The 22,023-nt window shown below is 40.6% G+C and overlaps 2 protein-coding genes across 2 annotated transcripts; both read left to right on the top strand.

The window, feature by feature from the left end:
- Positions 1 to 2,597: 2,597 nt before the first annotated feature.
- Positions 2,598 to 10,780, top strand: LOC121614298. The gene is made up of 8 exons (XM_041948111.1): positions 2,598 to 2,855; positions 4,101 to 4,200; positions 4,307 to 4,431; positions 4,564 to 5,671; positions 6,089 to 6,186; positions 6,331 to 6,656; positions 7,708 to 7,762; positions 8,372 to 10,780. The coding sequence occupies exons 1-8, from the start codon at positions 2,663 to 2,665 to the stop codon at positions 9,490 to 9,492; spliced, it is 3,126 nt and encodes a 1,041-aa protein (XP_041804045.1). The 5' UTR covers positions 2,598 to 2,662; the 3' UTR covers positions 9,493 to 10,780.
- A 1,051-nt stretch (positions 10,781 to 11,831) lies between these two features.
- aftphb (aftiphilin b) lies at positions 11,832 to 20,726 on the top strand. Its single transcript, XM_041948110.1, has 10 exons — positions 11,832 to 11,920; positions 13,351 to 14,897; positions 15,171 to 15,355; positions 15,842 to 15,968; positions 16,222 to 16,278; positions 16,459 to 16,566; positions 16,680 to 16,740; positions 19,948 to 20,040; positions 20,269 to 20,392; positions 20,582 to 20,726. Exons 2-10 carry the CDS (start codon positions 13,386 to 13,388, stop codon positions 20,724 to 20,726), a joined length of 2,412 nt encoding a protein of 803 aa, XP_041804044.1. The 5' UTR covers positions 11,832 to 11,920; positions 13,351 to 13,385.
- Positions 20,727 to 22,023: the final 1,297 nt, after the last annotated feature.

Below are 22,023 nucleotides of genomic sequence, written 5' to 3'. Positions count from 1 at the left end.
GGAGCGTTTTGTGTGTGTGTGTGTGTGTGAGTGTGTGTGCGCAGAGAGCTGTGTATGTTTTTCTCAACATACACAGTCTAACTCTGCATCTGCAGATTGTTTTTGGGACTGTTGTGGCGTTTCAAGCTGCGTACGAGCACAGTGTGTTTTAGGTTTTCTGCACAGTTGGATGTGGTGCAGGTACATGATGAGCTGATGGTACTTGAGCTTACTTATTTGGTACTGGTGCACTTTAAAAAGGTGTTGGTGTCCACTTAAGGGACTTACAACTGCACGGTATTGCATTAAAAAAAAAACAAAAAAAACAACAGTTTTGGTGCAAGTGCTCAGAAAACCTCAACATATATTGTGTTTCTTCCTGAAATATAGTGTTAAATACAACAGGTCCCACTTCCTGATCTCCTAATGATCCCACATTTTTTTGAAGAACAATCCTGGGAAATAATAATTCTCGCTCTTTTCTATTATTTTATCTGTTCTTCAGCCCTTTAAAAATGCAACTGAAAACTGAATGTTACTCTATTCCTGATTGTAATCTGACGATAAATACCCAGGTGGAATCATTCACCTGGATCCACGCTTCATAAAGATAGACCACCTTCCTGACCTCAGTTAAAAATCGAGGGTACAGAGAAAGTAAGGAAGTTCATGTGACCCAAGTCTGTGTGTTACCCTGCTTTTGGACTTTGGATGTACATATTTATGAACATGGCCTCACAGCCGCCGTTTTTACGTGAAGAATTCAAGCTGAGTTACAAGCAAAAAGCATTTTGTTGTGCATGTAAGCTAGTACCTGGCATTTTGCAAACATGAAAGATTGAGGTATTATATTGCCAGTTTTTTTTTTTTTTGCTCCAGTCAAGCATGCTTTTTCTTCTTTTCCATCTACTGTACCAGGCGTGTTTCAGGGGCAGATCTGCCCTTGTGGTTGCATTTTATTTCCCTTTGACCTATTGACCCTTTATAATCTAGGATTCCAGTTTAGTTCTGACCAAACTACAACTTTTGAACATTAGGATGCACAAATCAAGAATATGGACTAATATATTTAAAGTTTTTTTTCCCAGGACTTTTAACAGGTAGAACAACTCAATGATTTTCTAAAAAGTGCTAAAACCTACATCATGATGACCATTTACATTATGAAAATGAATAGAAGTAAGCTGATTTGTTGCTAATGTATTGTGTGTTTGTACAATCATCATTTCTATTTATTACAGTGTAACCAGCAGGGTTGTGTGTGGTAACGTCCTACCTAATGTATTGGTAACGTACTATTTTATGCTGTTTATATGAAGGCATCTTGAAAAGCTGAGTTTTTTTTATAATGATTAAAGTGTTTTTTTGTTCTGGGCTCTGTACAGATATTACATATTGTACTTTCCTGTATGACACGAGGAAATATGTGAAACGAGTACTGGATCAAAGGTTCCTTTCTTTTAAAACAAGGTTAACCATCATTTTGATTTGAGTGTTTTTTGGGATGTACCATGTCTGAGGATCAGGGTGTTGGCTGTTGTGACTTTGAGCTTCTGAAAGTCTTTCATGTTACCAGGCATCATGTTGGCCGTTTGATCCGCTGTTTTTCAGCTGAGCAACTTTTTGTGGCAAACAGAAACGGGAGCACCTGCATTTTACCACATGTTGCAAATTCCCAAAATATCCTGAGATGACCCTGATTTTGTGTCTCATTGAGAATGTGCACCGGACCAGTGTTTAGATGAAGACAGTACATTCCACCATTGTGTTACACCTCCTCAAATGGTTTTTCTTCTCTCCTTATGCTTTTGTAAAAACAGCTACTTTGCAAACCAATAAACTTCTCATCTTGGAAAAGTTCTTGTGCTCAGATGTTCAGCACCGAATATTCACCCAGACAACAAATAAAACAGGTGGCTACACCCTTGCTAAACTAAGGCGTGTGTTAGTATTTACCAGGGGAATTACTCTGAGAATCGTTCAGAAAACAGTGGCTGGCTAGTCCCATATTTTATTTATTTATATATTTAGCAATTGTATGGATGAATAATTCAAGCCATAAGTTACACAATGAGATGTTATGTATTCAGGGTGATTTCACACAATTTTGTCCACAGCCTGCAATGTGTTTGTAACCAGAGGTGGGTCTGGAACTTTAAGTATTTTATTTTTAATTAAAATTATAATGAGTGAGATATTTATTCAGGTGTATGTTCTGAATACTGAATTCTGAATATTTCAGATACATTACTTCACTTGTAAGAAAAAGTGCAAACCTAACAAAGGCGACTCTACAGCTATATTTATACACATATGAAGTTTTATTTATTGAGATAAATATACAAGAAATAAAAAATATCAGCACTCTGAAACGAAACAAATATATAGAATATATTTAAAAATGTATTAAAAGCTAAAAACAGACAAATATACATAAATACCTAATCAAACACAAGTTTCAAGGGAAAATGTCATAATTAATCAAAAGTTAATTGTATTTTTAGTTACTCAACAGGCTGATAAAAGCAGTCACCTCAGTTTTAGAGAAAAGGTGGAAAATTTAGGGAGAAGTCACGGTGACGCTATGGGCACGTCACCGCAGCTGCGCGCGCATTGTGGTGGCAGACAACCAGCGGAAACAAGTGGAGAGAAACGGGAGAGATCCCTGGATTACGGAATAAACATGTCTTGTTGTGTCGTTGGATGTCAGAACAGGTTCACAAAAAATGCCGACCTTCATTTTTACAGAATACCGTCGACGAAGACGCCATTCGCCGCTGAACGCAGGCGATTATGGCTGCAAGCCATCAAACGGACCGACTGGACCGAAGAAATCATCCGGAATTCTCGTCTCTGCAGTGCTCATTTCATATCAGGTAAGGTCTCCTCCGCTGTTTATCACACTCAACGGTTAAATCAACGATGCAGTTAATAACGATCAATCAGTAACAGCAGCTGGCTTCCTCACTTGGCTATTTTATAGTAGTGTTTACCACCGTTGAACGACGTTAGCATCATTAGCGTGTTAGCAGAAGTTAGCATGTAAACAAACCAAACTGCTCACACACTTTAGCTTAAACATCATTCAGTATTTGTCTACACATTGATGAATGAATGAAACACACGGTAATGTATCTGTGATATGACATCTAGCTCACTCTATGACTGAGCACACACTTAGCTAAGCCTTGGGACCACATATTATTGTAACCCACTTAGCCGTTAGCGTTCTCCGGTCCTTCTGGTCTCTGGGTGACAAGCGGGCCACAGTTTGTCTCTGAACAGTCCGCTGTAAAGTCCGTTTAATCGACATCAACACGGCAAGACAGCGTACACCCAATCTCATTCCTTTGGGGTTCACAACAGGCTTCTTCCCTGTACCGCTGCAATAGGCACTGTCTGTTACACTCATAACTGTCCCTCCTAAACAATGGCGGGTAGGAACTAACATTAACTCTTAGCCCAGGCGACTTTAAGTAGAATTCAAATGATGTACATGTAAATAAACAATAAAATGATTGTTAAAGTGCCATAAATGTGTTGTATTTAATTGTAAACTTAATTCTGCAAGTCCAAAATAATACTGTGGATTTATTCCTACTAAAATATAAATAGTTGACCACAGTGTACTGTACGGCTTAATCAACAATATAAATTAGGGTAGTAAGCTTAACTAGGGCTGCAATTAATGATTATTTTCATTTGTGATTAATCCGTCCGTTATTTTCTAGAAAAGTTGTTTAGCCTGAAATGTCAGAAAATGGTGGGAAAAGGTTTTCCAGAGCCCAAGATGACATCCTCAGATGTCTTGTTGTGTCCATAACTCAAAGATATTCAACTCAATGGCATAGAGGAGTGAATAAAACCAGAAACTTTTCACATACGTGTGAGGAGCTGAAATCAGAGAATTGTCTCATAGAGACTGTTTTTAAATTAAAAAATTACTCAAAGCAATTACTTTATTATCATAATTGTTGGCGATTAATTGAATAGCGGGCAACTATTTGATTAATTGTTGCAGCTCTAAACATAAATAATTCAAATAATTCAAAAATGTAATGTGTAAGCTAAGGCTACAATATCATTGGTGTGGCAAAATAATGAATTGTGATGTTTTACAGGGGAGGCATCCATGGATCCAGAAAGTCCAGACTTCGTTCCCTCATTGTTCACTTGTTCAAAGCAGAGTCGGTATATGCGAATTGAAAGAAGAGTGGACAGGTGACCTTCTCCCTTGATTTGCTATCGTTTTACCTCACCAAATGATGGTATTTTATCTTAACTATTGTTTCTTGGTCGTTATTTGTTTTGGTTATTGGTTCAATAGGAAGAGAATGGGCGCTGACGCTAACAGCAGGTCCTCTCTAGCTCACGCATCAAGCCCTGTCACTGAAGCTCAGAGGTCTTCCACTGTGGAGCCAGCAACAAACTGTCCAGAGGGGCTTTGTCTGAGTAAGAGTTTCACACATGCTTGTTACCCTACAGGATCCTTCTGACAATGCATAACAGCGTATGCAAGAAATATGTTGCTTGCTTTTTTAAAGTTTCCACAAGTTGACAGCATATGTCCTCTCTGTCCTTTAGACACCCAGCCGGTCTGTGAGGAAGTGCTCCCTTCACTGCAGCAATGTGAAATTAAGGTGGAGGAGATTCCCGTTCTGGTAGCGCACCCACAGATCAAAGAGGAGCAGGTGGATCAGAGTATCAGTCCAGACATGGAGGCTAATACCTTCTACGATGCTGAAGTCAAATCAGAACCAACCACAAACTATGAGCCGGTCTCAACTTCTGCAGCTGTAACTGTGAGCGTGAATGAAAACATAAAGGAGGAATGGAATGAAGATGATGCCTCGTCGTCGCCTCTTCAGAGTGATGGCGTTGATGTCTTTGTGGAACTAGAACAGCCTCCGAGGGAAGAAAAGTTGTGTCGCTTTTGTGATAAAAGATTTAAGAGGGACTCTCATCTGATAAGGCATGTAGACAAGAGTCACAAAGGGCAGAAAGCCTTTAAATGCCTGGAGTGCAACAAGGAGTTTGAACAAAGGTACCAGCTAGTTCTGCACATAAGAATTCACACAGGTGAAAAGCCCTTCAGCTGTGATTTCTGTGGCAAAACATTCAGTCAGAACTCAAGTCGTATTGTTCACATGAGGGTGCATACTGGGGAAAAGCCATATTTTTGTGCTAAATGTGGGAAAAGTTTTGCCACAGGCAAACATTTCAAGTTTTGCAAAGTGCAGAATGAGTGCAAAGTAAAGGGGAACGTAGATGAGAATCACAAAGCGAAGAAAGCCTTTAAATGCTTTGAATGCAACAAGGAGTTTAATCAGAAGCAGCAGCTTGTTCTGCATTCAAGAGTTCACACTGGTGAGAAACCCTTCAGCTGTGATTTCTGTGGCAAAACATTCACTCAGAACTCCAGTCGTATTGTTCACATGAGACAGCATACTGGAGAGAAACCATATTTTTGTAAGAAATGTCGCAAGAGGTTTGCCAGTAGCCATCATCTTAAACACTGCAGAGGGAAACAAAACAAAAGCACAAAGAAGTCCTTTCGCTGCACAACATGCGGCAAAACCTTTCACACAGAGTCAGACCTGAAGGTGCACACGGAGGTTCACGAGTCATGGAAACGACACATCAGCAAGAAGCTGGAAGAACAGACCTTAGAAGAGGAACAACTTGAAGCTGTGTGAGAGAACATTAGAGTGTATGCAAGATAAATATTTTTTCAACAACGAATAAATGTACATCCAGTATTTCAGAGGTTTTAGCTACAATCTCATAAAAACAATGCATTTGTAAATTTGTTAAAATCCAGCTGAATAAGAAAGTGTATTCACCAGTTTATGTGGATCGGATTCAGATATTGGGCTGTGTGAGTGAGTGAGTGACAGTTTCAACTGGAGCAAATTTTGTTTGGTTTTTTCCACATTTATTGTGGAGCATCAAACAAAATGTCCCAAAATGACCTCACAGCAGTTACTTGTAACTGAAACAAAAATAAAACACAATGAAATGTAAAGAAGAAAAGGGTAATATTCAACTTGTTTTTTCGTATCTAGTCGTTATGACGTTATGGTAAGTGGACCCAGTCGTTTTTGTTTAGTGCAGCAGGGGGGAGAGAGTCATCTATGGCAGCAGGGGCACCGGTTCTCTCAGGAATATTGCGCCTGATGTTTGGGACTACTTTCTCTGTGGGCGCATGTAGACGCTGACGTTGAACGTAGCTTACGTTACCCGGAAGTAAGACTCATTGGCACTGTTGGTTTGACAAACTTCATTCACGAGAAGGACTACAAATCAGGTAGCAAGCTAGAAGGCTAACGTTAGCATGCACTCGATACTAAGATGAGGCCGTTGGCTGTACTATGCCTCACTCTTGCGCTGTCAAGACATGCAGAAGCAAAACGAAGCCTGGCGCTGCTTTGTCGTTTCACCGCATTCCAGTAAAGGAACCGGAGCGGCTCAAAATATGGCTCCGCGCATTGGACATCGATGTAAACACGCCCGTGGACGAGCTGAAGAAATATATTGTCTGCTCAGAGCATTTTGTCCCGGGTGACTACACAGTTAGCGGACAACGGAAGACCGACACGATGCACCGTTTTCTGACGCCAACGGCTGTCCCGACCGTTGGCCTGACCTCGTGCACGTTACTCCCAGGTGTAACGGAGGTGAGTGTGCATGTGGATCGTCATTTTGACCACATTAAAAGATATAAATGGTGACTTCCGTTTATGTAGTAAATAACCTTTTGACTTATCATCTGAAGATATCGGTTATATATATATATTTATTGTATTGTCTCGTTGCATCCAAAACAACTGTTGGATGAGAGGGATGTTTGTTTCGTGGATCTGGATGACAAACACTGTTGAAGGGTTATTTTCGGAAAAAAGGCGTTTATAATGAAGATAACATTTTGCCACTTAGCTGTATTGTCAGCTATGAATTATATTCCTAACATCTTGAAACAGGTACCATGGCTCCAAAGAGGTCAAATTATCTGCTGCCAAGTTCCAGGTGCATCAACATTAATTTTTAAATCTAGAAAAGAGCGTCAAACTTCTGACAGAGTAACGCAGTGTTGCTTGTTTAGATAATGCTAGCTCAATTAGCATTCAAATTTCATTCGATCTGAAAGGAAAAATCACCCCTATGGATCAAAGTTTAGATAAATAAATGAATGAAGTTGAATACATAAATATAGAAATGTGTAAATATCTCTATCTACACGAATAAATAAATACACAAATTTAACAGTCATATATTTAATGGCTTATTTAATTTGTGATTCATTTATGTAAGGTTGCAATTAAGCATTGCATTTCATAGTTACTTATTCATTCATTTAAGCATTTAGTTATACAGTTATTTACCTGTATGTATTTATATATTTAGTTTCAGCCCTTAAGCCCCCATGATCAGAAAGTCAATCGACATAAAATGAATCTGCAACTTATTAAGAAGCAATAAATAGTTTTAAAAGTCAGAACACTGAATGCTATTTGGTTCCAGCTTCTTAATTGTGAAGATTTGCTGCTTTCTTTTGTCTTATGTGATAGTAAACTAAGTATCTTTGCATTGTTGGTCAGGAAAAACAAGACATGTAAAGAGCAATTTTCATCATTTTATATGTCATTTTTATATCACTGTTTGTAGTTATACTTTAGTTAAATCACACATGAAAGCACATTTTAATGATATGCTTGTTTGGCCTTGCAGGATTCAGAAAATGACAGGATCAAGGATGTTTCATTGGATTCTTCTTCCTCTGAAGGTAAGACCTGGGGAGTATGGACAGCTTTTTTCACATCTCTTTTTTTTCAGTTCAGACAGTTTCAGTGCATATTTTTAAAAGATAGTTCTTTGACATTTTAGCCTTTAATTAGACAGTTAAAACCATAGAGGCAGACAGGAAACATGGGTCGAGAGAGGAGGGGGTTAGGACATGCAACAAATATCAAACCAGGGCGTTGCAGTTAAATGTCTGCATCTTAACCACTGGGCCACCAGATTACCCCATGCAGTTATTTTGAAATGAGTGACTTTGTCTGTTGTCCTAGTTTAGAGTCTGTGAATGAGAAACACTGTTAATAAATCAAACCGAGGTCAATACAGTGTCATCTGGTGATATTTTGTGTGTTGTTAGGTAAATGCTGGACACATGACAAAACAAAGGTTACACAGACTGAGCTGGGTTGTGTAAAAAACATTAATGTCAGCTGATTTGTCATTAACAGATGTTTTTAAATTGTCAAATATCAGTATCTCCACCTGTATTGGTCAGGCTATAATCTTCCGTTTCAGAAGTTTAACTGCCGGATACAGTATGTCTGGGTTTTAATGTTTCCTCAAGTTGACAGCAGATGTCCTCTCTGTCCTTTAGACACCCAGACGGTCCATGAAGAAGTGCACCCTTCATTGCAGCAATGTGACATTAAGGTGGAGCAGATTCCCCTTCTGGTGGAAGAGAAGATCCAAGAGTACCCACAGACCAAAGAGGAGCAGGTGGATCAGAGTATCAGTCCAGACATGGAGGCTGATACTTCCTATGATGCTGAAGTCAAATCAGAACCAACCACAAACTATGAGCCGGTCTCAACTTCTGCAGCTGTAACTGTGAGCGTGAATGAAAACATAAAGGAGGAATGGAATGAAGATGATGCCTCGTCGTCGCCTCTTCAGAGTGATGGCGTTGATGTCTTTGTGGAACTAGAACAGCCTCCGAGGGAAGAAAAGTTGTGTCGCTTTTGTGATAAAAGATTTAAGAGGGACTCTCATCTGATAAGGCATGTAGACAAGAGTCACAAAGGGCAGAAAGCCTTTAAATGCCTGGAGTGCAACAAGGAGTTTGAACAAAGGTACCAGCTAGTTCTGCACATAAGAATTCACACAGGTGAAAAGCCCTTCAGCTGTGATTTCTGTGGCAAAACATTTGTTCAGAACTCAAGTCGGCTTGCTCACATGAGGGTGCATACTGGGGAAAAACCATATTTTTGTGCTAAATGTGGGAAAAGTTTTGCCACAAGCAATCATTTCAAATTTTGCAAAGTGCAGAATGAGTGCAGAATTACACCAGATGAGAATCACAAAGAGGAGAAAGCCTTTAAATGCTTTGAATGCAACAAGGAGTTTAATCAAAGGCACCAGCTTGTTTTGCATGCGAGAGTTCACACTGGTGAGAAACCCTTCAGCTGTGATTTCTGCGGCAGAACATTCACTCAGAACTCCAATCGTATTGTTCACTTGAGACAGCATACTGGAGAGAAACCATATTTCTGTAAGAAATGTCACAAGAGGTTTGCCAGTAGCCATCATCTTAAATTGTGTACAGGGACAAAAAACAAAAGCACAAAGAAGTCCTTTCGCTGCACAACATGTGGCAGAACCTTTCACACAGAGTCAGACCTGAAGGTGCACACGGAGGTTCACGAGTCATGGAAACGACACATCAGCAAGAAGCTGGAAGAACAGACCTTAGAAGAGGAACAACTTGAAGCTGTGTGAGAGAACATTAGAGTGTATGCGAGATAAATTTTTTTTTAACAATAAATAAATCTACATCCAGTTTTTAGGAATGACCTGCTTCAGCTGTAGTTGCTCAGAAAAGCAATGTATTTTGTTTAAATTCAGCTCAAATTCAGACATAAGACTCTATTAACCAGTTTATGTGGATGCAGTTTGTTCCAACCAAGGAAGAGCACACCTGGCTGGAATCAATTAATCAGCTGATCTCAGTCTTCAGCTGATTACTATGTGATCCCTTGATGTTGATTGGTTGGCCTGGTGTGCTCCTCCTTGGTTGGAACAAAAACCTGCAGCCACACGGCCCTTTATGGAATCAGTTTGACATGCCTGATCTAGGAAATGTTGTGGGGTTTTTTTTCATGGATGGTGGAGAATTGAAGGTACTGTTCCAAATGACCTACATCCCCACCCTCACTTCATCCTCTGCTCCACTCTATACTTGAGTTATAGAATTATTTCCTTAAGGGTAAAGAGAGGTATGAGGGAATGACCGGTTACATGTAACTTGTACTTGGATGGTATACAGATTGGCTGTAATGTTACTGTCATTTCAGCAAGTTGCAGCGAGTTGTTCACCACAGGAAAAATAGATGTCTGACAGGTTTGTTTGGCCATAGGCACACAAAAATGCTAAGGAGGCAGTCCATTGGTGTGGTCAGGGAAGCAAGCCTTGAGGTTTTACTTGTTGTACAGCACTTAATAATGACAAACAAGAAAGGGGGTCTTCTCCCCAGACCATTTCCTTCTTCAGTCATTTACTTGAGGATACACACAGGGGGAAAGCCCTTGTTTTTACAAATCATGTGGCAAGATGATTGCCCATAGCTATCGTATCAAAACTTGTGGTTTGTTGGAAGGCAAAGGGGAGAAGTCATTTCGCTGTTTGGTTTGTGGTAGAAAATTTCACACAGCTTCAAATCTGTGGGACCATAAGAAGATCCATGAAGCAAGAAAACCCTACACTGAGATGTAGCCTTTTGCTTGATGGTCAGACTGAATGGACATTTCTTTCACCTCATTCGTTTTCATTTATGAGCAAATTAAAAATGTTGGTTAGTTGATTCAGAGGTGTGGCCAGCTCACACTGTCTGAAAACCAGTGTGGAAACTTCAGAGGAAAAAGAAAAAACAATTACAACTGTCTGAGAAAACATCTTCTCACACAGTTGAGAAGACCACAATGTTCTGAGTACAGGATCTTGGGTGCAACAATTTTTTTGTGTTGTGTCTTTGCTGTGTCCAGTATTCCTGTTACTGCTCATGGCGGTCTCACATGTGTTTGTTAATGAAATAAAACAGTTTTTCTATTTTGTAATTATGAAGAGCTTTTTGTGATGCGGGTACATTTTTAGTTGTATATAACAACAAAAAGCATGGATCCAGCATTGGAAGCCAAAAAAATCAATGTTAAAATATAATTACAGAACAACCATCTTATAGCACAAAGTCTTTAATTGAATTAATTTTGGAACAATGTTTGCCCTTGTACCCCAAATAGAATAGAGAAAAGCAGCCACATTGATCTACTCTGTGTTACCCTAAAATGAACATAGAGCTGTTTATCACTGGGATTAATAGCCTAGATTACCAATGTCACATTATTCCTTATTTGACTAAATATTATTGCTACTACTACTACTTAAAACTATGGAAAAAACAGCAGAACTGTTTCAGGCGAAGAAAACTGGTGTGGGATCCAGTCTCCCCAACAGGAGGTGCTATTGTCTCCACTGTACACATCACCGAAGATCGTCTATTCTGAAGAGGAGTCACTTTCCGTCTACAAAATGGACCTGGGCATTTCCCCAACTGCCCTTCGCCATGAGTAATTCCAGTGCCTGTGGACGGGTCATAGTGAGAGGTCTTCACTTTTTACACGTCCCATTTAATACTTGGGCAGAATGATGACAGAGGATGGAGAGCAAGGCTGCGGCACTTACAGACAAGACGTGACGAGAAGGCAAAGTGAATGGGTGTTGGTAAATAAAAAGATGGTACTTTGTATCCCTAGCTAGCTGTTAGCCCCATTTAAATAGTATGTCACCGTTTGGGTGCTTTTGACGGATCGCTAGCGTTAAGCTAACTATTGGCTGCTCCAGCTAGCTGCAGGGAATGTAAGCTAATCAGTTGTGTTGTAACAAGATAGCGGAATACGATTTAAACCTAACGTACAATTAATTACCCATAAGTAGCTAGCTTGAAATAAACCGTCGCCTAATTTGCTGTTGTTTCCAATTTATTAACACCTTTTGTTTACATGGCTTCACATTTAATGTCCATGTCATGGCATGACACCTGTCTGTCCATGAACAGGAGAGCGGAGAAAATGGCAGGACGTGGCCGACTAATCACAGAGCCAAAAACGTTCATCTCTAACGTATAAATTATTACTCGGGATGCTGAATTCAGTGAGTGTGTTCATTTTCCTTTTCACACAAGGGAGCAGTTCTTGTGTTTATGCTGAAGGTTTAATACAGGCACTAATCCATGATCCTGTAGTAGGTTTTGGACTTGGTCTGAACTGCTCATCTAAAGTAGCACAAAGCTGCGGATAGTGTTTCCTGTATCAGGTAACTGGCTGCAGCCACTTTTTCCACTCCAGGACCAGCAGCACACAGGGAGCCACAGAGGTGGTAATCTGCCACTCACATGTTAACGCCTGACAAATGATTTTTAGGAGATGCAAAAAGAGGACTTGTGAATGGAGCAGATTAGGCAAAAGATTCATTAAATTGAGATTTTTTTTAAGATTCTGCTATGTGGAACATCATGTGTGCAGGTTCCTCTATTTGTAGCGCACTCAGCAGACTGTCTGAACTGAACCAAATCCTGTGGTGCCTCATTCATAACCCAGGAAATCATCAGTTCAACCAAGTTATACTTCCATGCCTGCTTTTTGCAGGGGTTTGCAGGAGACATTAAACTGATGCCTGCATAATGTAGTATTGTCTCTGATGTGTGGGGTTTCACACTTTGATCTATGACAATAATTAATTTTTTTTTTACTCTTACTACTATTGCTGTCTGTAACCTTAATTTTCCTGGTGTGGCATCAATAAAGTTATATCTTATCTTAAGACAAATCATGACATTAACAATGCAGAGTATGTAAAACAATAAAGAAACAAGCAGTTAAAAATAATAGTTGAATTTAGTTGAATATGTTAGTCTAGTCTATCTGAATCACTGATCATTTATCTGACTTAGGTTTGTGCAAGTAAGACTCTATGGCCCTGGCCATGGCTGTGAAATATCAGTGGCCTAACTGTGCTATGTGTTGTTGAAGTAGCAGATGGATTCTTAATTTTGCCTTTTCCTCTCAATCCCGTCCTTACATCAGTTTTATCTTGAATCTGTAATATTCTCTAAACTAGTTACTATAAATACTCAGTTTGATATTATAGCCTATTTACTCTATAGAGTGGTGTCACCTTCATGATCAATGTGCAAGTAGCAACACTTCCTTTGTCATTCTCAGTGTCTGTCCATGGAGGGGTTTGATATGCTGTCAGTATGCCATATGTCAGTTGAGGTGGTCTTGAAGTTGTTTGCAGGTGTAAGATAGCAGGGTGATGAGCTGCTGACTCATTCTGCTGCATGTTAATGGGATGTCAGTCTCATTGTAGCACAGCTTTTGGCCAAAATACGTGGCTGCGCCACGGATAACACCACCTACCCCAACTTTCGGAGTCGGCTCAATCCAGACTGACAAAAGCAAAATTCCTTCTGACAGTGGCATTTCACCACAGAAAAGACAGGATATCTTGTGCTGAGCAATCTTCAACACACTGAAACATTTTCTCTGCTTCTCCCTGTTCTTTTCACTTTCCTCTCCCAGGTGCATGAGGCCTTCAGGTCCTGCTAGGAAAACCCATGGAGCCAGACATCATGCCCTTGCACTCCTCCTCCCCTCCTCCACTGGATGACAATGGTGATGGGGAGGCGGGATCAGAGGAAGATGAGTTTGGGGACTTTGGGGGATTCTCTCTCGGGGGGTCCTGCTCGCCCTCTGGGTTTGCCGATTCGACTGATTCACCATCCAGCCTCAGACAGCCTCAGCCAGCCACCCGCCAACCAAACTGCAGCTTTAATCTCCCAGTCAAACAATCCCAACCCACATCTGCTGTGAACTCGGGGGGCGACAGGGGCCAAATAGACATAGAAGGGCAGGATTATAATGCTGAATTATGTGTGCACCTTTCAAATGGCTTTTCTGAAAGAGACCACAACTCTGGGGCCCACATAGCCTCTGCAGTGGGCGTATACTCTCCCAGGGAAGAAACAGGGTTTGCTGATTTCACTGTGTTTACAGAGCAGCCAACACATCCCTGGTGCTGTGGCTTCACTCCCTTGGGCAGCACAGAGCGATGGGATGGCAGAGCAGTCGGAACAAACTCTTCCAACACACTGGGTGAACAAATCTGTGATCCAGGACAGGAGGTTATTATGGAGCCCAGACCTCATTGTGCACATGAGGCAAAAGATAAAGTTTGCATTACGGTCAAACACTGTGAGAAAAGAGATGCAGCACGCGAGCTACCATTTCAGGACCAGCATCAGCCTCAGGAAGCTGCAGCAGCTTTGGACTTTCCGTCTGAAGAGCCTCATTCTGGGAAGAAAGAGTCCAGGAAGCCCGGGGACAGTCAGAGGGAAAGGAGGCATAGTTTTAATTCTATAGAAACTACAGAGGTACAGGAGGATGGAGAGTCAGGAGAAGACAGAGAAGATCAAGAAAAGAGTAAAGGCGCTGCCCTCCAAACATTCAGTGTGTGTGAGTCTGCTTCAGAGGCATCCTTCTGTGACGACTGGTCATTTGAGTGTCCTTCTGCAGACTTGGAACCAAATGTTTCATCTCTTGCTTCAGGGGATCAGACTGACTGGGACGAGACCGATGATGAGGAACAAGAGCTGGCAAACTCCACTAATTCTGACTCTTTTGCCAACAACAGCATGGCAGATCTCAGACAGTCAAAGGCAGAGAAGGGTTTTCAGAATTGCGACCAATCTGCGACTCAGGAAACTTCGACTACCTCCAACCAGTCACAATCTGGAACATACACAGAAGACGGTTTTGCAGACTTCAAAGACTGCAGTTTTGAGCACCACAGGGACCAAGAACATGTCCGAACAGCTGATGCAGGGGTGCAGAGTCTGGGAAACCTCCCGCCGAGTGATAGCTTTGCGGATTTCTGCTCGGCGCCCACGCAGGAGGATGGAGAGCGGTCGTGGGCGGAATTCAAGGACCAGAGGGCTCAGGAAGAGGGAAGGACTTGGACACAGTTCAGAGAGCAAGTCAGCAGCCAGCAGACTGATGGGGGCACTGAGGAGGTGGAGGACGAGGACAGGGCAGGACAGTATGGGGGTTCCAGGAGGAACAGCTGTCAGGTGGGAGACATTTAGCTAAAGAGTGCTTTTATTGTGGTTGCTCTTTATGATAATTAGCAGCCATGGAGAATACTTACTTCTTTAATTGCCAAACAGTTTCAGTTGTTTTCAGAAAAAGAAAATTTCAGGGCTTGTCATGAATCACCCTTAATGCGTCCTTTTCCTCTCATTATGTTGTTTGCTAAGTGAAAGCTTAAATTTAATCAAAAGTTCTTTGCATATTTTGAACATTTAACATTAAAAAATGAACCCTCTTCCTTTCTTTCTGGCCAGGCGTCGCTTTCCTGCCGTGTCCTGCAGCTTCTCGTGGCCAGTTTTCCGGAGGTGGAGGTCCCAGCTGCGGGGGGTGAGGAGGAGGAGGAGGAGGAGGTGCTCAGCCTTGGTGCTTTGCTTCATGCCCAACACGTCCCTGAGAGAGAGGAGGAGGAGGTACCAGGACTCTGTCCCAGATCTCAGTGGTGAGGATGGCATCGGTGGTGACGATGGTGATGGTGGATATGTTAACAAACAAAATCTGTTGTATTATGTTTCCAATAAGTTCAACACAACTTCTATATGCAGCTCATCAAATATTTACATTTTGTGTTGGTAAATTTCTGATATCTGGAAGGGTGTTTCCTAGAAAATACAATCAGCAAAACAATATAGAAGTGATGCACTTCCACGAGGAAGCAGCAGAGGAAGGATTTGAATAAACAGAAGGAGAACTGGAAATGTAAAATCTACTAATATTTAAAATTCATCAACAGAAAATTCAAGTGAATGGTCTGACAGCACTGATGATCTCTACGACCCCTTGAGTGTCATGAAAAACCGGTCCTGACCTCTGACCTACAGAGGTTTTGATTTGCCTCTTGTAGTGGAAAGTGGACTTTTCTCTGTTTTATTAATATTTTCCCTGAATGCATTAAAATGTTGTTTGTTGTCTCCTCGCCATTTCTCAGGAGTCGGGGAGGGTTGTGGTGGCCACACCAGGACCTCCACAGTGCAGTTGGCCTCCAGTTTCAGTGGGGAGGTTCCCATACAAACAGGACTCTGCTCAGGTGCCTCAGTGTGGACACAAAGAACATTGTGAGTTTGGTAAAAACAAAAAAACTACTTTTTATCAGTGATCCAAACTGCATCTGCAACGTTAAGTCTTAAAGGGTCTCAGGCCAGATCAGAGTACTTGACTTGAAGTATATTCTGAATTAAAATAGGACAAACTGTCTCCTGTTGTTGCCATGTCGCTGAGCTCATGACACTGCTGCATGAATGGTGAATGGCTTCAGACAGAAGTTTTATTTTCAGGCTTTTTTCATTTTGTGTCTTTGCCTTTTGAAAGGTGTTCGTTGGCATGAAGAAGCAGCCGCTGGCTGTACCTGCTTTTGCATCCAGCCTGGTGAGTCACCTGGAGGAAATGTGACCTAAATTAGTTTGGCTTTTAATGCACTGGCGTCAGATGAGCTGATTCAGCGGTCGTACATTTTATTAGTATTATTGTTCCCGCTAATGTTGACAGTCCATGTTCCAAACCTTGTTTTTTTGAATGACCATCCAGTTTTTCTGCTTCACTCACCAGGGAATGCTAGAGCCCACCAAAGACTGTGCGGCCGCTGTCGGTTCTCCAGCACACACAGCGGTCACAGCACCCCGGGACACACTGGACCCCTCAGCAGACTCAGTGCAGGTAAATTTGATTTGACTCATTCCAGCTGTATTAGATGAAAGGACAGCCACCACTAGATTTTATTAAAGACATGTGTTTTATGTCTTTAATGCTGTTTACTCCTCTCTGTGTAGGAGGCGCTCCCCTCCAGCCAGCTGGACTGGAGCAGCCGTGGCCTTAGCAGCTCTCAGGACGGTACGTCCCCTCGCCGAGCCCCTCACTTCTGGGGCCGGAAGTAGACTACAGAATCAACCATCCCCCTGCCTGGCTTCTTCTAATAAGCCAAAGCTTTTGAGCGTTTACTCTGGGCTTCTCTGGACTCCTCCTCACTTCCTCCAGGCCTTGTCCTGCTTCTTTTAATTTATGTGTTTCCCCTCTATTCAGTCAGCAATATTTTGTGATTTTGATGAATTTCCTTCAATCAATAACACAGAATAGACCCAGCATCCAGAAATCACATTATTCTCATTATGATTTGTCCAAACAGGAAACCTTTCAGAGATTAAACATCTGACAGACCTAAAGCTGGGACTCATGACAAACATTAGCCATCAGTCACAGAACAATAAAAGGGGAAACACTGTACTGGCTTCCCTTTTCTCCCTCCTTCAGCTACTCTAGTGTCTCATCTTCACCTGCTGCTACCTTTTACAGAGAGTTTATCTCAGTATTTATCAGTCCCAGCTGTCATGGGGAAACATTGTGGTGTCCATCTTGAAGTGGTAACACCTTCTATGGGTAAAGGATACTCAAAGCTATTGTGAAAGCTACCGGAAAGAAGATGTGCATACTGTTTTTGTGCTACTTAATGATTTTGTATGAACTGGAGTTTAATGCTAAATTAATGTCACATTTGCAAAGCCCGAAACACTGAACTGAATATCAGTCAACTCATGGAGTGGAAGCTGCCATGTTGACTTAATGAATCTCTTTATCCAAAGAACCGTTTTAATTTCATTTATTGCTGTCCCTTGTGGAGGCTGAACTCCTAACTCTCCAGTGTTACTGCCCACTGATGTGCATGACTATCTTACGCACTTACCCTTAGCCTATAAATCTGACAACATCATCCAAGTTTTGGCTTTATTTGACAGTGAAGTGTCTTTACTTTTTGATGGAAGCTATTTATTTGTTCATATTTGCTTGTTAAGGGTTTCATGGTCCCCTCAGTTGTGTTAGACACCGTTTGGTAAAGAGAAATTAAAAGAGGAAACAACACAGATTCATTGTTTGCTCAGGAAAAACTATTGATCGAGTAAGAGTCAGATTTAGTTCAGTGGTGTTTAGATCAGTATCTGCTCACAAGGGATTTATTTCTTTTTCATCATAAAACTTTATTCCAAATTACAGTTCTACGTGAAATTACTGTATATGTTGAGTTTGCTCTGTGGTAAATTAAGTATAATTCATGGAGATAATGAAGCTTTAAATAATTGGATTTCTCAGTTAATCACTAACCAGATCTCAAAATATGATTGGAAAGATCAAATAACATCACAAACAAAAGAAAGACCAGAAAAAAGCGTGGAGCGTAAATGTTAAGTCCACAAATTAGCTTTTGTTTGGTGTCCTTATGGATTTTTATAGAAAATCTTTAAAAACTAGCTGCAAATATCATGATATCAAAGTTAAATCCAAATAGAAATTGTCCATCTGGCTTTTCATTAGACAACAAACTACAGCACAGCACATGTTGCTGCTGTATGTTATTGAAGAATTTCTTTCAATGAAGCAAAACTTTGTAGCATGAATTCTGCTCATAAAGATTACTGACTAACTGTATGAGTAAAAACAGTTGGTAAACGTACCTTTCTCACAACAGGCTGTAGAAACTATGCCTGTCAGTCATATTTGGTGTTGCACTGTTGATTTGTCAGCGTGCTGGTTTGATACACATACACTGGATGGAGATGAGCAGCTGATAAATAAGTTCAGTAAGTTTACCTGTAATTTCCTAGAAGACACCTTGATGAGTTGAGCCCACAGGTGAAAACAACATGAATCAACAGATTCAAAACTTATTTCGCTTTGTAAGTTTGTTTATGTTCAGTTTTGAAGTTTAGTCTTTTGATCAACAACAACCCAAAAAAAACCCCAATGTTCAGTAATGAGGTGACATATGGTGACACACCTGTGTTGTAATAGTACAGTATGTACAGCAGAGGGCAGTGTACTCTCTGTAGGTGATGGAGCCAAAAAGGTCAAATCACATGTAATGCAAGTCGCACCATGCAGTCAGCCACTGATATCAAACAATATGCGCTTCATGTATTTTAAAATACTTCAATGTTTAATTGTGTTTCATATGGTCGGTTATATGAAGTCTGTCTTATGGGCTTTGATTTATCCTGTGATGAGGTTATCATGCTTGGGGGATTTATTGACATAACAGAAAGAATTGAGACATGATTTCACAGTTAAAACAGGAGAAAAAAGGTGTCAGAGCTGCTTTTATTGTGTTTCTTCTGTTGCTCCCTCTGCACTGACGCATCTACTGTATGAACATGCTGAATGGGATAGAGGAGCGTTTATTCTCAAGCACTTCAGTTTGGAAAAAATCTATATATACCTGAAATCCACTTGTCAGTATTTCATTACCAGTCAAATGTGTTTCTACAACAACTTTCTGTAACTACAGTTACAGTATTTCATGAGTTGTGCCTTTATGCCAGCAATTCTTTTTTAAAAGTAATTTTTTCAGATTTTGAAATTCTCTTTGGACCTATAGTTTGTCAACAAAAAATGTTTTTTTCCTTCAGATTTACTGCTCAAATCCAGATTTAATGCACTGCAATAAGGACTTGTAGGAAATCCTTGTAAATACTGAAATAAACCAGTTGATCCTTTCTGCTCGGTTGTGCCTCTCGTCTTGGAAGCTGTATCACTCTTCTCTCCGGTTGAATGCAAAGTTGGAGCATCTGAGCTGCTACACAGCTTGCTGGGATTTGGTGTCAGTTTGTTTTTGTTGTGACAAAGGATACAGAACTATTTAGATTTCCTAATTTTCAACAGGGAGCCCTGCTTGCAACAGCAAACATTTGTTATGAAAGGTAACAGCTGGATAATAAGTGGTGAGCGATAGCATCTAAAATATTCCAAGGATTTTCACTTAACTTCAACCTTGTCTCTGTGACCACAAGCTAGGTGCTAGCTTGGATATGTCATGGTGAATGGACCTCTGAATGAAAAAAGAAGTTGGATAACAACACCTTTGCATTGCCTTGCTGAGCTTTGTTTGCTGTGTCTGTCACTCTCAGTCTTCCTGCTGCCTCGGTAAAAGGAGAAAACATCAATCAGAAGTTGATGCTCGCTCTCCTTTTATGAATAAGAAATCGAGCTCCCTCGTCCCTCCTCAACCCACAACAATCCTCAGCCACTGTCTCCCCTCGTTAGCGCCCGCAGGCTGCTCTGCTCTCAACCTGGATTATTTTGGTCCTGAAGAGGAGAGCAGATCCTTCAGCAGCAGCAGCAGCCGTAGCAACAGTCCACCTCCAGGTCAGCATGCAAACTGCAGAAATGTAAATTTTTACTGTCATTCATGAGGTTTATGTTATATCAGACAAAGCTCTCCACCATGATACCACTGTTAGAGCAATATCAAGCAGTTCAGTGCACTGCTGCTAAATGTATCTGCTGCAGTGGGTGTGGAGGTCCTCTTGACACACTTTGTCCCCCTTTGTGACATGTCTGATGTGTGTTTGTTGCACACACTCGCATGTGAAGGAGTTGATCGCGAGCTGTATGAGTTGGCCATCGGCAAAGTGGAAACCAGCGCTAACACCAGCAACATGGAGGACACTCTGGATCGCCTCATGTCCACTGCAGAGAAAACCAGCACTTCAGTCAGGTCAGCTCAGGTGTTACATCCATGTGCTTAGAATATTATTATTGTTATTATCATTCATACGGTGGGACAAAAACCTGAGGCACACACATGCTTCTCTGACTGCATTAATAATGTAACATCTCCTTGTGTTCTGTGTTTTTAATCTTTAAAAATGCACTCTGTGTGTGTTTGTGTGTGTGTGTTCATCAGGAAACCCCAGCAGGATGAAGAGCTGAGTGCAGAGGCTGGCAGGGTGATCTCTGGACTGCCCAATCTGTCCTTCATGCAGGCCAAGGTCCTAATGTTCCCAAGCATCCTCGTACCAAAAGAGTGCTGTTCCCCACAACTGCAGTGAAGTTTGATCTCTGAACACTTTTACACTAAATACTTAATCTACCATCAACTGCAGTCAACACAGGATTCAATACTCCATAGGTGTGAGGGGCTGTAAGGAAACGAGACATGTGGGACTCTGAACCTGTGAGTTTATTGTCCTGCTTTGGTCAAAATACGCCACCTGCTGGCTATTTTCCAAGACTTGGGCCTAAAAAATAAATCTCTGTCACAATGAAGCAGAATAGTCTCATATATTTCAACTAATGCATTAATTTTACTGTATAATAATCTGCAAAGTGTAAAGGAGCAGGTCTGCAGTTTTTATTTTGTTTATTTCCATGTATTATTCCTGTTCCTGTTATTCTTAAAGTCAAGTGTTCTGGTTTATTTTGGTTTAAACGTACCCATACACGCACATTAATTCACAAACTCAATAACTTTAATTATGCTGTACTGTCTATTTTTTTATTATAAAATATGTCATCTTATTTTAATTGTAAAAATGTTGCAGACAAATGTTACACTAAAGTGATATGAGAGGTGAAAGAATGGATGGTTTGATAAGTCGTGAGAAAAAAAGCATGAAGATGCATGAAATATGACAGTATATTTTATTTATTTTTTAAAACTTTCTGGTGAAATTCCTTTTTATGCTGCGGTTGTTGACCATCAGCTAGTAAAGCTAGTTATTTAGCTTCTGGTTCCAGTTTTAACCTGTCAGTTGGCTGATTTGATGCTCTGAAAAAGACAGTGGAAAATAAAGCAACTAAAACTATTTCAGGATGTCTATTAGATTTATTGTTATTTAGGTCAGTCATGATCTTTCATTACTGCAACTCTATTATTCCACTAACAACACACTTCAACTGTCCTGTTTAAAATCTGCATTTTCCATCTGTTAAAAATGTTACCTTATGTTGTATCTTTACTATGTTACAAATCTTTCTCATCCTGCATCTCTTACTTCCAAATTAACATAGAAATGCTTTATATGATGATCACTTTCTTAATAATGCTGTCAATAATTGTTTTTTTTTCCTTCCAGCTTTATTAAGTTATTTAACTATTAACAATAGTCCAATTTGTTTTAAGATTTTGAAGATCCAGACTGTTCTAGGAAATAAGAATTTCAGCCAGATGAGAAGCTTGTCTCACCTGATTGTTTTTACGTGTTGCATGAAATTAAATGAGACGATATTGCAAACGTAGACAGATCAGGATTTTAGATAACGTTGGTTATATCACTAAGTCAATTCATTTGTTGTGATTGTAAAATATGAGATTTTAAGGTCAGGAGTTGAACTTGTATCTCGAGG

Source organism: Chelmon rostratus, chromosome 11 (assembly GCF_017976325.1).
Source record: "Chelmon rostratus isolate fCheRos1 chromosome 11, fCheRos1.pri, whole genome shotgun sequence".
Lineage (NCBI taxonomy): Eukaryota > Metazoa > Chordata > Actinopteri > Chaetodontiformes > Chaetodontidae > Chelmon > Chelmon rostratus.
The sequence above is the reverse complement of the archived record's forward strand: the minus strand, read 5'-3'. Positions and strand labels throughout refer to the sequence as shown.